General features: G+C 38.9%; 1 protein-coding gene across 1 annotated transcript in view; it reads right to left on the reverse strand.

Annotated features, from left to right (window-relative positions):
• CA13 (carbonic anhydrase 13) overlaps positions 1 to 14,869 on the reverse strand; it is a 29,124-nt gene extending 14,255 nt beyond the window's left edge. Inside the window, exons 1-3 of the mRNA XM_007461730.1 lie at positions 14,833 to 14,869; positions 10,267 to 10,464; positions 3,707 to 3,825 (exon numbers count right to left, since the gene is read on the reverse strand). Coding sequence (XP_007461792.1) covers positions 3,707 to 3,825; positions 10,267 to 10,464; positions 14,833 to 14,869 — 354 coding nt within the window. The remainder of the gene's footprint in view (positions 1 to 3,706; positions 3,826 to 10,266; positions 10,465 to 14,832) is intronic.
• Positions 14,870 to 16,490: the final 1,621 nt, after the last annotated feature.

Raw genomic sequence — 16,490 nt, forward strand, 5'->3', positions numbered from 1 at the left:
ACACAGGCTCCGGACCCGCAGGCTCAGTGGCCATGGCTCACGGGCCCAGCCGCTCCGCGGCATGTGGGATCTTCCCAGACAGGGGCACGAACCCGTGTCCTCCGCATTGGCAGGCGGACTCTCAACCACTGCGCCACCAGGGAAGCCCCATATTTTTATTTTTTAAGAGGACACAACTTGATGATAGTCCTGAAGTTCGGTACGAAAGTAGCTGGAAAAACTAAACAACCCCTAGGAATCACTTATGATAGCCAAGCACAAAGGGATCCTTTTGAATCTGAAACCCAAAGCAAATGACTCCCAAATACCTCCATCTCCCACCCTGACCTCTTCTTTAAACTCCAGGTTTGTATCCAGTAGCCTATTTGAACACGAGACTAGAATATCTATAGTTGTCTCTCCAACTTAACATGTCCAAACAGACAGTTCATTCCTGTCTGCAGCCTGCTCCTCCCTGGACTTTCCCATCTCAGCAAATAGCACAGCCATTCTCATGGTTGCGCAAGCCAAAATCTTAAGAGTGCTTCTAGATTCCTCTTTTTCCTTCCTTCAATCTTGACATCCTTCTCCTTGGCAAGTCCCATGGATTTTACCCCCCAAACATATGGATTCGTCTAGCTCTCTTCATCTCCACCACCCCATAGTACAAATCACCATCATCATTCATGTGAACACGTTCATAGCCTTCTAGTTTGTCTCCCTGCTTCTTCAATGTTTGCCCAAACTCTTAGCCATGGAGCAGCTAGCTATATTTTATAAAATATAAAGCAGAACATGCCATTGCCCTGCTCGAAACCCTCCATTGTCTTTGTCCTGCTACATGAAGATAAACTCCGAACTGCTCACCAAGCCCCCCAAAGCCCAACGTGGTATGGCCCCTGCAGGCCTCTCTGGAACATGGCTAATAATTTCTCCTCTCTCATTAACTCCAATCCTGGAAGCCAATGTCTTTGCCTTCTAGAACATGCCAACCTCATTTCTGCCTGAGAGCACCTGGACCTGCTGTTCCCACTTATCAGAAAGATCTCCCTAGATTTCTTCAGAGTGGCTTCTTCTGGTCATTCAGTCTCAATTCACTGATCATCTCAAAGAGGCCTTTCTTAAGCACCCAGTTACTCTACCAGATCATGTGGTATTGTTCCTATCAAAGAACTTACCACATCCAATTTATTTATTTGTTTATTGTCGACCTTGAACACCCACCAACCCTGAGGTCTGACCCAGACTTCCTCTTCTTCCAGTTACATTCCTATCTCAAGCCAGAAACACTGACTCCTTCCCTCCCTCACCCTCAACCCCAAGTAATCACCAATCACCCCACTAAAGTGGCACTTCTAGCCAGCCAGCCCTCCAGCTGCACTATGTCCTATTACCTGGAACATTCCCGAAAGCCTCCTGACTGGTTCCCTTTATCCACTCCTGCTTCAACCCAATTTATTCTCAAACTATAGTTTGAATGATATTTTTAAAACACGTATATGATCACTTCCTGATTCAAAGCCAATCAGTGGCTTCTTGTTACACTTAGAATAAAGTTTGCAACACTCACATGACTTACCTTAGTAAGATGAGATGCCTCTAGCCTCCCAACTTTACCTCTAACAACTCTCCCTTTTCTACTTCGTGCTCTAATCACACTGGTCATTCTGTTCTTCAAATATGTTAGAATATGTTATACTCTTCCCCAGCCCCAGTACTCACACATGAGTCTATGCAGGCGCTCTCCCCTTTGCCTGGCTCACTCCTGCTCCTGCTTCAGGTTTGGGTAAAGACTTTTCCATGAGGAAGTGCTTCCTGACCCATCCCTTCTCCTTCCCAGCACTCCCTTTAGGATGAGCACGAGTAAATTGGGCCAAGATGGGGGACATGCTAGGATCTCAATGAATTCTTAAAAGAATGAATGAATGCATGCATGCATGAACAAATGAAATAAATAGCCTTAAACATACATTAAAGAACAGTGTGAAATTCCAGTCAAAGCTTCATCTTCTTCAAGAAGGAAAACCTACAAAGATGGCCCTTGCTCTGCAAGTAAGGACTCTGAGCCTCTGACTAATTTCAGAATATATGAGGGCCCTTTCCAGGAAACCACTTGCCAACTCAGAGTCAACCTCTCTGAGAGTATACTTTGAAGTTTATGAAGTTAGAAGGTGTAAACATAAAGCAATGTGACCAGTTTTCCTAAGCGGCTTAGGAAAATTACAGTTCAGTGATCCAAAGCCAGCTCTTAATCTGCACAAAGCTTTTGAAAGTTAGAACATGTCAAATTTAGAACACAAAACTTTAGAAAGCAAACATGAAAACTATTCAGTAGGTGATATAAACTGAGACACTGTACAGATTCAGGAGTTCTGCTTTGTACATTCTTGGCATCTTTTGTCCACTTTGGATGTAGATTTTATTCCTCCACCCGAAGGGAAGAGCAGGTCCCATACCCTAAGCACTTGGCCTCAAGCAAAAGTGTTTTAGTAGGCAAAAAGGACGTTTTGGTTGATAGTGTCAGACAGCAGATGTATAAGTCAACAGAAAAATAAAACTGGAAAGAAGTCTATTTGCTGAATCTCTCTGAACAGCAGGGCTATAAAAGAGTGTCTCAACTCCACAGGTCAGTAATCACAAGAAAAATGAAGAAAAACTGTACTTGCCTGGTAACATTTGCTCTGTCTTGCCTACTAGGCGACTCACAAGCCACATTATATATTTTCACATAAGTAGCTTTGGTTGAGTCAAACAATAATTCACTTTCATCTCATGGTAAAGCTGGGTGTTAGCAATATTTAACTTTTTTTTTTTTTTTTTTTTTTTTTATTGGCAGTACGCGGGCCTCTCACTGTTGTGGCCTCTCCCGTTGCGGAGCACAGGCTCCAGACGCGCAGGCTCAGCGGCCATGGCTCATGGGCCCAGCTGCTCCGCGGCATGTGGGATCTTCCCGGACCAGGGCACCAACCCATATCCCCTGCATCGGCAGGCGGACTCTCAACCACTGCGCCACCAGGGAAGCCCAATATTTAACAGTTTTAAAGCTTGAAGTATATTATGCTTTGTCCTTTAACCAGAGGATTAGAAAAAGTAGAATATTATTAATGAATATGATTATAAGGAAAAGAAGTTCACTCCCCAATGGAAAAAAAAACAAGTCAATGAACACTTTACCAACGACCTGAATAATTAACAGAGACTCCATTTTAATACCTGGGGTTGTAGAGGTAATGTAGAGTTTAGGAGAGTTTGTGACTTTACTTTTTTTCCCTAAGAGGAACTTGGCCACTTACTATTAACTCTATTACATGGACTTTACGTGATCTTAGTATATATTTGTGTCTGGACCAAATGTGTACACAGTTGGGCCTAAACCAAATGTTTCTTTCTCTCCCTTCTCACTGGCTTTTCAAGAAATACAACAGAGTTTATAATTGGTATTGGACAGACCTGGGTTTCAAGCCATCTCAACTGCTTCCTAGCTGGATAAGTTACTTAGTCTCTCTAAGTCTTTATTCATTTCTAAAATGGCACAAAAACCCTAATCTCTAAGACTCAGAAGGGCCAAACGTGTGGCTCTCATGTTGATAAACTCTCATGCTGACAGAATAAAGTGATTTCAGTCACTGAGATACCTAATCTGGCATAAGGAGAGTTGTCTTCTGTGTCCCCAAAATCCCATCACATAGAAAAACTCTGAGTGATGAATACAAGTCTGATGGCTCACCTCTGCGGCATATCTCACGCCGTCCACCACGTGTTCAGAGCCGTGATCATCGGTGGACCCCCAGTGAAGGTGAAACTGTCGTAACCTGTAGCTTCCGGTGAGAGGACCCCCACGCAGAACTAAACATCAATACATTTTAAATTGTCAGCAAGAAAAAAAAAAATTACACATCCTGTCACAACCCACAGCATCTCCCTGGATCACTCAACATCTCCATGTCCTTCAAAGAATTTTTTATAAATGTCATTCAGATGGCTGACAGGAATACAACTTTTAAATATATGAAGAGTAAAAACAAACATTTTAAAAGGTTAAAGAGTCCACAATACAGGTTTTTATGGAATATCTTGTAAATCAAAAGAGATACACTGGTTAAAAGTAGCAGAAACTGGGAGTTTGTAGAGGTAAAGAATTGCTCTGTTTAATGGAGAATGTCAGCCTCTCTAAATAAAAATGTGATGTGCTAAGAGCTCCATCTTGAACACGGTAGAACAGCCTAGGAATACGGTAAGAGAACAGGCTTCAGCGTTAGGGGTCCTGGGGCTCACGCCCTATTTACTAACTGTGTCATCTTGCACAAATCCTTTAACTTTGAAACCTCAGCTCTCCTGTCTATAACCTCTAGAGAGTAATGTTACCTCCTCCTGATGCTGTTGTAAAAACAGAAGAAAAATTGAACACAAAGTACTTATCACTGCGTGGCAGAAAGTCAGCATGCTGGACACATTAGCTATTATTACTATTTTATTGCTGTTATGATTACTACAAAAACTGGCAAAGTAAGCATGTCTTTTATACTTGAATTCTATCTTCTTGGGGAAACATGAAATACAGGACAAAATTAACTCTTTTAAAATAATCCATCATATCTTTGTCACTTTGGCAGAGTATATTTTAGTACTTTGCCTCAACACATATGATCTCTAAAACCGTGGCAATAGAATCATATATTAAGTATACAGAAAAGCTTTTTAGTAGAAAACATAGTCCTAAACTGTCTCCTCCCAATTAATCTTTATTGAGCATGTTTTAAAGGATATGGGAAGATATGGAAGCATTGCATGCTGATTACATCAAAAGCACTGCTAATCTCTCATTGACATTCCAACAGGATTAAGTGTTGGATTGGTATGGTGCAGCCTTAAACAATAGTTTGATTTAAATTACCCTCCTCTTCAGAAGATATATATATATATATATATATATATATATATATATATATATAACCTCAAAATTTGTCAAGAATGATGCACATTATATAAGAAGCAAAAGATGTTAAGAGGTATCGCACGCAGTTTTCTACAAACAACAACAACAAAAAAGACAAGATAATACATTTGACTAAGGCACACTCCTCTTTGAGCTATACTGTAGGAGAGAGAATGATCCAGACTGCCATCTGTATTGACCAGTACAACTGAACTCATTTCTCCCTTACTTGGTTTGACTTGGCTGAAGTTGAACATCACTAATTAAGAGTTGGTATAGTAGTTGGAATCAGCAGACATGGGAATAGTCCCAGCTTGGCTACTAAACTATGCCACCTTTCAAAACTCATTTAAGCCTCTATGGGCTTCAGCTTTCTTGTCTATATTTGTGATTGTTTGTTTAATTAGGAGATTGGACTGGGTGTTCTTTAATTTCTACAATTCCCGAAACTGCCTAAGGAAAAAAAAATGGGAGAGTGTATGATAAAATCTTTTGTAAGGTTGAATGGTTGGGGCTTCCTTTAGATTCATTTGCATCCAGATTTCTTTACAATAAATAAAGATAGCTATGTTCAGAGCCCTCTGAAAAATAAAAGAGAAGGGAGAACCACTTACACCAGACTCTAGGGCTTGCTCTTCTGTTCCTCTGTCACAAACAGAAAATTGTACTGTTTCTTCTCCCACGGAACAATGTTCACGAGGGCAGAGACCATCTGCTCGGGTCTCTGTTGTACCCATCCCATCACCTAGCACAGTAACCATCACAGAGGAGATGCACAATAAATATTTGATGAAGGAATGAATAAAATATTTGATTTGTATTTAAACAAAGAGTTTCAAAGATGATTCACAGATAAATTAATTTAAAAGGCTCATTTCCCTGACTCCATATAGCATGGATGCAGTGGCATTCCAAACAAAAAGAAATCAACAGCTCTAGTGTCTCTTTTTCCCTTGCTATTGCATAATAAGACCTGAGCTGAACCATGAAGTCATTCCTTCACAGATAAAAAACAGCTTAGAGAGCTTGAGTGATCAATGTGGAATTGACTTTGGGAGAAGATGCAAACAAGCTGGCTCAGGAGAAAGAAAGTGATACCAAAAAACACACACATTATTAGGGAAACATCCAAGAGTACTGGTTGATCTCTGGAAAGCCTGCTCTGAATCCAGGGTTTAAAGCCAAATTAGCACAGCTCTGCTTAGTTAAGCAACAGAGATTGCCTTACTCTTTACATATCTGGACTTTGAGTGTTTTAACTAAAATATCCAACTTGGAACTATGATCAAATGTCTAATCATGAAGACCATTCTCCTGGAGCAGTGCTCTACCAAAGAAACACAGAGTGGGAAAAAAATGAGTCAAAATACCAAGGTTAATCGCCAATGTTGAGATGGTCTATAATAAAACAACTAAACAGCTAAACTATGATATAAAATGAATAATGGTGACAAAAATTATTTTTTAATGAGGATGATTTAGTGTTTTAAAGAGTCAAATTATTCATCTTACTTTCCAACCTAGATGAATAAATATATATTGTTTCCATCTTATGTTTGAAAACTAGTAATTATTTCTCCAAAATCACACTTAGCATATATATATATATATATATATATATATATATATATAATACTTCATGTATCCCTCCATTAAGATTTCTTAAAAAGTCTATTCCAAATAAAACTTTCATATAAGAGATCTACAGAGATCAAGATATATAATATCATGTATCCCTCCATTAAGATTTCTTAAAAAGTCTATTCCAAATAAAACTTTCATATAAGAGATCTACAGAGATCAAGAAACCAGAGTTAATTTTAAAGTCTGAGAAAATTTTAATAACTTAGTAAAAGGATATCTGTCATTTGCTATATGCTGCAAAGACCAACTAGGAACATATGCATTACTCTATTGAACTTAACTTTTTTTTTAATTGTTAGTAATTTGCTTACTCTACTCACTTTCTGAAACTACACTGTCGTCAGCTGCCTAAAATGATAAGCAAGGCTGGCAAAACAAAATCAGAAAAAAATTCATTTAGAAAGCAAAACACTTGTCTGTTCACGCATTTATTGTCTATCTCACTAGGATAAAAACTCCTTTAAGACAGAATTGATCTCATTCTCTTGTATACCCAATGCCTGGGACAGTGCCCAGATCAATAAATGTTACTAACATAAAGTAAGAAAGAGACCTCACCTGTAGAAACACTCCCTCACAAACTTCAGTTTGTAAGGATGCTACTGAAGTGACCTGAGCATCACTAAAGAGCATAGTCTTAGGACTTGTGAATCTAATAAAAGTCATGGACTGATCACTGTATGGTAAACAGTTCTCTGAAGTAAAACTAAATGAACAGCACATCTATATTTTGCTTGGAATCTAGGAAAAGAACAAACGAAGAGCACAGATCTGCCAGGATTATAGTGAGAGAGAGACTGAAAGAGAGAACGAAGATAGGAATGGTCCTAGCTACTGGGGCTTGAATTCTTTTCAGAGCCAGGACAGTCTTCATTAGTCTGGCTTCTGGCTTCCTTTGCTCTGAGCATGTGCACACCAAGTTACTCTCTGATCACTCATTCATTCAACAATTCTTAAGAGCTTATAATGGGCCAGCAACTGTGTTCAATACTAAATACACAATGAGCAAGGCCATCTCTATCCTCAAGAAACTTACAGAAGGAAACATAATTATAATAAAGTTTTATAATACATCATTGTCACAGATTGCCAATTTAGTTTCCTGTATATCTTGGCTCGGGGCGGGGGGACGGCGTGGATCACACAACTAAGGTTTGCTTACCCCCCATCTTTTTCTGTTTTTTTTCTTTTCTAATATATAATTTAAGATCTCGTACATTTGGTTAACTTCAGGCAGTTACCTAGAACTAGATAACAGGACAATAACTGAGAAATTGACAATTTTTAGAGATGAAAATTAAAGAACAGTCACTGAATCCATCAAGTTACTAGCATTCCTAGTAGGCCTTTCTTAGCAAGAAAGCAGCTTCCTTCCTTTTGACATCTTTTTAAAATTTCAGCCCAACATATCTTATCCACAGAAGGGACACAGACCATTATTATTTATTATTATTTTTATTACTAGTTATTAGTAGTTATTGAGTATTTACTATATGCCATGAACTATTTCATTTATTAAAACTTAAAAATTAGTACCACAGCCTTTAAAAATTAAATGTTCAAACAATGAATAATCCACCAATGTTCAAACTATTTAGGTGTCAAATGGTAAATATTAATTGATTTCTGGTGGTTTGTAATTCTATCGGGACTTCACCTACATATACTAATGCATTCTGTACCCTAATGCCATACCATGGTGTTGTCCATATCCTCCAAGAAACATCATATCAAAAAAATGCTTTTAACTGAAACATACGTTTATTGAGTACCCTCTGTGTGCCAGGCACCAGGTTAGGTAAATGAGTAAGACACAGCTGTTGCTCACAGGGAGACTTTAGCTGAGTGGAAAGAACCAACTGGCAGTCACAATGCAATGTGGGAAGTTCTGTAAGAGGACAGGCCTGGGATGCCACAGGAGGGGTGATGCGGCCAGTCAGGTGTGATTCCTGGAGAGGGGGGACCTTGTCTGTGTTCCGAAAAACCAGAAGCTAGGGGGAGAACACCCTTGTCTGCTACAGCCAATAGGAGTTGTCTCTAATGAATTTCTTCCTGTGTGAATTTCACATCTACCTGTCGCTTTTTAAAGGACTATTAAAATTCTGAAGAGTGGCTCCCCACAGGTTAATCACTGGTTGTGCAGCTGTGCAGCCAAAGAAGCCCTGCCAGGACCATGAGGAAGGTTTCACACCTGTGGTCTCTTGACTGGTGGGATTGAGAGTTAACCTTGGTAAGAATGGCTTCTTTATAAAATGGAGACTGTTTTACTCAAGTTAAAATGGCTTGTTACAGAAGTATCTTTGTGTTTTTTATAGTTTGTACCAAAGAAAAAGAAAAACCAGCAACAATTTATTTTAGCCATGGCGGTTTCTATGTTTTAATTAATTTAATCCCCCAAATTACCATGAAACATTCTCTTCATTTATCTTGAGACAGAAGAACGAGAATCATGACCTATATATATATGTAGCTTCTGTCTCAGAGGAATACTAAGTACTTTATGGATATTTTCAATTAAGCCTGGTAATTTCATTGTGATCTAGATAGAAATGAGACCTTTGCTTATGGGAGAGGGCACACACTACCCATTACGGACGCAGCGTCAAATCTGGAAACACAGACAAACTAATTCCACTGATTAACCCAAAGTAGAGGGAAAATGAGAGGAAGAGAGAGGGAAAGAGAGGGAGAGAGAGAGAGAGAAGACCAGGATCATCACTGAGCAAATTAAAGTAAGAATTTTTTATGACTAAGGTTTTTTATGAGAAAGTTTTAGATGAAGTACAATCTAATCATTTCTTATTCTAAAAGTAGGAATGGATAGCCTCAGTTTTTTGTTTGAGAGATCATAAACAGTATCAAACTACCATTATGGGTGGTATGGACTTTGTACTCAGAAACCTCGGACTACTTTTATAATGTACTATCACATCAACCATATCTATTAATACAGATTTATAAAACTGAGGGCCTGAAGGAAAGACAATTTAATATATGTAAAAAGTGAGGTTACTTACCCACCCAACCAAAAGTTGAAAAGTACCATGTGTTAATCTTTCCTTATGCATTTTTTAAATTGCTCTGATGAAAGTGAATCACTTTTATGAATTTAACAAATATGAGGAAGAAATGTAATGGGCTTATAATTTTTGCTAACAATGTAGCACTACATAAACACAAGATATTATTACTAAACTAAATCTAAGCTTAATGAATAAGTGAAGACTTTCTTCCAATTAAGGATTTTTAAAATTTATTTTTCATTAATAGAGTAAATACAGCATTATCCTAATATTAGACTTAAAATAAAAATAATTTGTCGGAAGCCTTCAAAAATGTTCCAAAATATGATTCTCTCTGATCTTCTCTTTAATCTTACTTTTAAACTTGGTATCATCTATTCTTTGGGCAGGAGGTATACTTGAATAAGGATTAAATGTTCATTTTAAAAGGAAATGCTCTTTTCTACTTCACTCAGTTTTTAAATAAACAAATAAACTAGTTTTTTTTTTGGTTGGTCTATTATTTATTCACCGTGTGAAAGACATTATTCCGTGAACTAATCAAACAAAACTTTTACTATAAGTTCTAGCAAAGTACTAATAAGGAACACACAGTGCATAGGTAGTTCAAATATGAAAGATAAGAATGTGTCATCCAATCAACCAAGCTCCTCACCCCAACCAAGAAAAAAAAGAAAAGCCAACCTGATTTGTCCTCTGTGTCATCAAAGTCAACATTGAAGGAATGGCCACTATTACTGATGATTTTAGCTGAGCTTGTGTCATACTTGATACTAAGAGGTCGGAGGGAAGAATCATACTTCACTTCTTTGGTTTTAATCTCAATTGGAGATTGTTGATCTCCATCAGCAACAGGGAAAAATTCATTCCAATGAATAGGACCTTTAACATATAGGACCAAAAGAAAAGGACTGAATAAGTTATTTAATTCAACAAATACTTGTTGAGTGCAATGCACTGTACTTGACATTGAAGAAAATACAAAGATTAATAAAATACGATCTTTACCCTCAGCACTTTAACATCTAATTGTTTTGTTTTGTTTTGTTTTGTTTTGTTTTACAAGACCAACTGCTTTTATTATAGGTATGGAAACTTCCTGGTTTGCCTTAATTCATCTTCAGAATTAAACTCACCCTTGTAGACAAAAGAGCATGTAAGTTTTATAAAGTACTTCACAAATGCCTTCTACTGAACTAAAAACAACACTACAATTCATCATTGAAAACAATGGGATTCAGTCTCAGCTCCAAGAATGAGATGTGATAGTTCCACAGGTCAGGTTTATGGGCTGAAAGAACTAACGGAGCTGAGAAAGCTGCATAGCAAAAAAGGGTGTAGTTCTTTAAAATGCTCTCCTCACTTCTATCACTCACTGTATCTTCACATGTCACCCAGTTCTCAGCTAAATTTCCTGTGAATGTGCAACAGGCAAACTAAGGAAATATGTAAATTTTTCACATATAAAATGACTGCACCATGTCAGGAAATGTAATATTGTTGGTTTTCTGCAGTAGAGTCAGGCAACAATTTATTTCTCTCTTTCTGTATTTCGGAAGGTCCTTCCAGGGTTGTTTTGCCAATACTACATTTGAATTCCAATACAAGGTACAACTGGCATCCTGGTCCTCATTCACAAATTCAAAATCGCATCAAGTTCCCGAATCGAACACATGTTTGATAAATTGAGGTGAAGCAATAAACTGACAATTCCCTTGTCTACTCTCACTTCTCTGGGAGATTCACGCAAGTTCTGCCTCTCAAAATCAACAGCAAGGTTGCAGCTTCCAGTAAGCTCCAAGCCCGTCTACAGACTTTACAGGTTAGAGGTTCTTATTTCCTCCTCTACTCTGCCTGTAATTTACACCGCCTCCACCAGGTCTGTAGAGCATGGCTGCTGACTAAGCTTTTCCCTACTCCACTAACCAACTAACTTGATTTCTCTAAAAATCAAGTACTAACTAAAACGACACAGCATGACAATGAATTAAGCATTTGTTACTAACAACAACAAATATTTTTTAAAGATAAGATTTAGAATGAAATTTCAAGAAATGCAAATATATCACAATTATCAACAGCTTCTAAATCTAACGCTTGTTATTACTCTTCTTTGCAAAAGAGAAAGCATAAATTCTTTCCTTTACATATGCTTCATGTACAAAAAAGTCATAGCATGAATACATAACCACAGACATAACTTAGAAATTGTTCTCTTATGAATCATACACTTTGGACTTGAAAGCAACTTGAACATCAAAAGTCCTTCGTTACATCTTATTACAGAAAAGGCATTGCATTTCCTTATTTACTAAGTACTTTCATTTACCTTTCTAACACTCTTTTTGTATACAATCTTGTCCTTTTTTCATGTGAAAAAATGTTCTATTTCACTACCCACAAGTATGAGTTAACCTAATGAGAATCGGATTTCAAGTATGCAACACGTATGTTATAATATATTAACTTTTTTCCAATCAGGAAAGAGCATCTTTCTCCTCTTAATTCCTTTATGCTCCTATTTCCAGTCCTTTATAACCAGAACTATTTTTAAAAGCAGAGGCAAGCCAAAATAAGATAAAAATAATAGCACTTTGCATTAGTCAATATTATCTATTAACCATGATGGTAGGTTCATTTCCCTTGCCTTTTACGTGCAACATTAAACCCATTTAAACATAGTTATAGAGATATACAGAAGTTCTTCCATTGATTCAGGAACTTTCTGAATATCCATAGAGATAGGTAGTTTTCAGTGATTGTCACATTACCTAAACTAAACTAATAAAACTGTCAAAGGTTTGTGGAAGAAGTTGTAAGCTGTTTGTGAAGGTGGTAACCACTTCCAATGCCTCACTTCTTGATGTTCCATTTTATCACTGCTACTATTCCCAGCTAAAGTTTCCTTTTGTCTGCTCATTCACTGCTCTTGCCAGTCTAAACTGGCAAGCAACAAAACTTGCCCAGTCAGGATACAACACATTTCCAATAGGATTTTGCCAAAGTTGATCTACTTAAAGGTGTGGTCCTCAGAAAGCTATTGAATCTAAAAGCAGGGAATGGTCCTACAATTCTTAGCCGAAATACGAAATCACTCCTTGTTAATGGCTTTTCTAAGATGAATTTTTTTTTTACGTTTTCAAATTTTCATTTTTTTCTTCAGTTTTCTCCAATTTTATTGAGATATAATTGACATACAGCACTATCTAAATTTAAGGTGTACAGCATAATGATGTGACTTACATACCCCATGATATGATTACCACAATAAGTTTAGTGAACATCAATCATCTCATATAGATACAAAATTAAAGAAATAGAAAAAATATTTTTTCCTTGTGATGAGAACTCTCAGGATTAACTCTCTTGACAACTTTTATATATAACCTACAGCCGTGTTTATTATATGTAGCATGTTGTGCATTAAATCCCTAGTACTTATTTATTTTATAACTGGAAGTGTGTACCTTTTGACCACTTTCATCCAATTCCCCCTTCCCACCCACTCTGGTAATCATAAACCTGAACTCTTCTTCTCTAGGTTTGTTTGTTTGTTTTTGAAGCATAATTTACCTATGTTAGTACCTAGTGCACAACACAGTGATTCAATATTTTTATACACTTCAAAATGATCACCATGATAAGTCTACTTACCATCTGTCACCATACAAAGACATTACATAACTTTTTACTTTAGGTAAAAAGTTTACATAACTTTATTCCCCACACTGTACATTTCATCCTCGTGATTCATTTATTTTGTAACTGGAAGTTTGTACCTCTTAACCTCCCTCACATATTTCTAAGATGGATTTTTAAAATTTCAGATGCACTTCATTGGAGCCAATATTTTCGAACATATTAAAGAGTAATCAATACTCATTGACTGAAAATACGCTTCTCCTTCCTAATCATAGTGAGGGCACTGTTAACACCCAGTGACTATTAAATAACAATAACAGAAATTATTCCAGCAGAGAGGGAAATTAAAAGAAATTTGTTTTGTAGGTTTTTTCCCCAAACATAAATTGAAAATTAGCAAAATGTAAGATTATAATTGTAGTCTCAAAGAGAAATCCACCTAAATTATACCTTTCATTATTAAAACTCTTTCACCTGCTGCCATTTTTTAACTGGCAAGTTAGTCATAGCCTCAAAAAGGCTACAGTTAGAAATGAAACTTTTCTGTTTCTTTGTGAAAGTAAGCTTTCTATAAAATTAACTATACAGTACTGCTGAATAATATGCATGTTAATCCAAGAAAGTATTATTATTATTACTATCATTATTCTCAGACCTAATTTTGACAGTGATTCGCTGTAAGGCTTTTGTGGTGTCACTTTGCAAACATTTCAAGTAATGGTTATTTGAAAATCATCAGTTCAGTTTAATATAAAAACAAGAAAAATGGTTTACTTTTGATAATTTAGGATATACAAGAAGAAAAGTATACATCTTATTATTCCTGTTGGTTCCATCAATAAACACATTTTTACCAACGTGTTACAATGTCAATGATCCTTTGCTAATTCCTCAGTCTCTGAAAGGATGTGTAGGAGGAGAAAGCATGCAGACGTAGCTTAAAATATAACTTCATTTCTAAGAAAGAACCTAAAATCTTGCTAAAACCAGCAGTACCAGTCAACCAACTGCAAGTTGCTGTGGGAATATTTTATAGCTAAGAGCTATTAAGAAAGTTGCGGTACATTGGTTGACAAGAAGGCAACATAAATCTTCAATGCTGCAATTCAAGTCATTAAAATTTCTTAAGTATATTTTCAAATATTTTCCATGATTTGTTTCCCCGTAGAGATAATGAGCTTAGAAGACTGAAAGCAAACTTGTCCTCAATTCATTGAAATATGTCCTCAGATTTCTAAACTCGGTGCCTTTGATTGATAAGTAGTTACTACTAGAGAAAATTTTCGGCTTTTCAAATGAAAGCAAGGGGACATATCTGAAGATTTCGGGGTCTGGGGTATCGTGACAGGGCTAACGCACGCCAACTCACCCCCACTATCAACAGCCTCCGAGACGCTTTCCCTATCCACGCAGGACTAAGCCTTCCCTCCGCTTCCTGCGTGTGGCTCCGGGGAGCGCTGCTCATTCAAAAGACAAACCGAAAAGTTTCTAGCCAAGTGTGGATTGGCAAAGTGCGGTTGGCAGACTCCGGGAAGCGGGCGGTCCCCCTCGGGCGCCCCCGGCGCAGAGCCCCCTCCCTCACCCCTCCCATCCGCGGAAGGCGCTCACCATTGTGCTCACCATATCCCCAGCTGAACCTCGCCATGGTCCCTCGGGGTGGCAGGCAGAAGAAGAAGTGGCGGGGCAGCGAGCAGAAGGAGGGAGCGGGCCGGGCGAGCGAGCTTGCGTGGGGCTGGCAAGGGGCCCAGCTTAGGGCGGGATCCGCGGGGGACCGGGAGAGCCCTTGAACCCCGGAGCCAGGGCGCTCTCGGCCTCGTCCGCCAGGGGGCAGTGGCGGGCAGGGAAGGCGCCCGAGAGGGAGGACGAAGGGGCTGGGGGTGCGGGGGCGCTCGGAGCCGGGCTGAGTCCTGCGGTGCGAGTCCTCTCACTTTTTGAACTCGGGAAAGAGATAGTGCTTGATAGGAAGGCGGGGAGATGGAGAGGGAGGAGGGAAAGAAAGAGAGAAGGGCTTCCAGAGGGGCTTTCCTGCCTTCTGAGAAGCGGTCATCCTAGAGGCAAGTGTTGCCCAGCGGGCCCTCCAGGGAATGAATGAGCCACCCAGGCCGGGAGCCGCCCGGCTGGGAGGTGAGGAACCGGCTGGAGAAGTGCGGAGGGCGGGGATGGTCGTGGTGGCGGTGACTGCAAAGACAATACAGCGCAATAATGACAATGATAAGAGCCACAAAAAGAATTCTGCTGCTATTTATTAAGGACTTACCACAGGCCAGGGTCTTAGCCAAGACGTTTACCCTCATTTTCCCATTAGATGCTCACAACAGTCTTTTGAGGAAGACACTATAAGTTCCCAATAGTTAGGAAACAAGGGAATGAGGCTTAAAAACTAAGTAACCGGCCCCAGATCAACGCAGCTACTTGGAGCCTAGAGGTCCCTCTTAAAGAGGAGCCGATCCCCACCCGCCCATTCTTGCTGCCCCCTTCCCCTAACGCTCACCCTCTGCGGGCCTGTGGCTTGGGGAGTGAGGGACCCAAGCCTGGTTATTGATACTCGGCCCTGAAATTCTGTTGCCCTTTTGACCCTGCAGGGATGCTTGGTAGGCTTGCTGCCCTAGACGGATGACGGAACTGACTGCAGAGCCTTGAATTTCTGTCCTCGTGTGGGTGTTCTGGGCTCCCAATGAAAAATAAACTGTGTGACCTGCCAGGATTATAATTACTGTTCCAGCCGTGTAAGGGTTTGAGTTAGGTCTATGTGAACTTTCAAATTGAATTGTGCAGTGTTACTTAGAGACAAACTAATGCAAAGAGCTTCTTAATTGGCATGAGCCTTCCATAAAAGACTTAAGAGTGGCTGTTAAAATATCTTTCACTTTCTCTTGCCATCCACATCGCAGCTGCATAATGTGGCAATTGCAAGTCCCAGGGAGTCCCTCTTTGGGTAACCACTGCATTGCTCAGGGACCACTAAATATGGATCAGTTTGAACTATTCTTCTTTAGACCTGACCTAAATAGTGAGCCTGTAGCTCCTTCTGCTTATATAGATCATATTGAGGTTAGAATGAAACAGAAGAAATGCTGCACTTCATATAGCATTAAACACAATAAACTTTATGCTTCTCTTACACCTAGGAGAAGGCCTAGGCTTCCACATTCCACATTCTGTGGCACAACTGGGTTCTGTTATGCCAAGAATATAATAGGAACCAAACTTTTAAGAGTAATGTCTGATCTATACTCATTTTCACCACAGAAGACAATATGCATATA

The sequence above is a fragment of the Lipotes vexillifer genome, unplaced genomic scaffold (genome assembly GCF_000442215.2).
Source record: "Lipotes vexillifer unplaced genomic scaffold, Lipotes_vexillifer_v1.1 scaffold163, whole genome shotgun sequence".
In the NCBI taxonomy this organism is placed as follows: domain Eukaryota; kingdom Metazoa; phylum Chordata; class Mammalia; order Artiodactyla; family Lipotidae; genus Lipotes; species Lipotes vexillifer.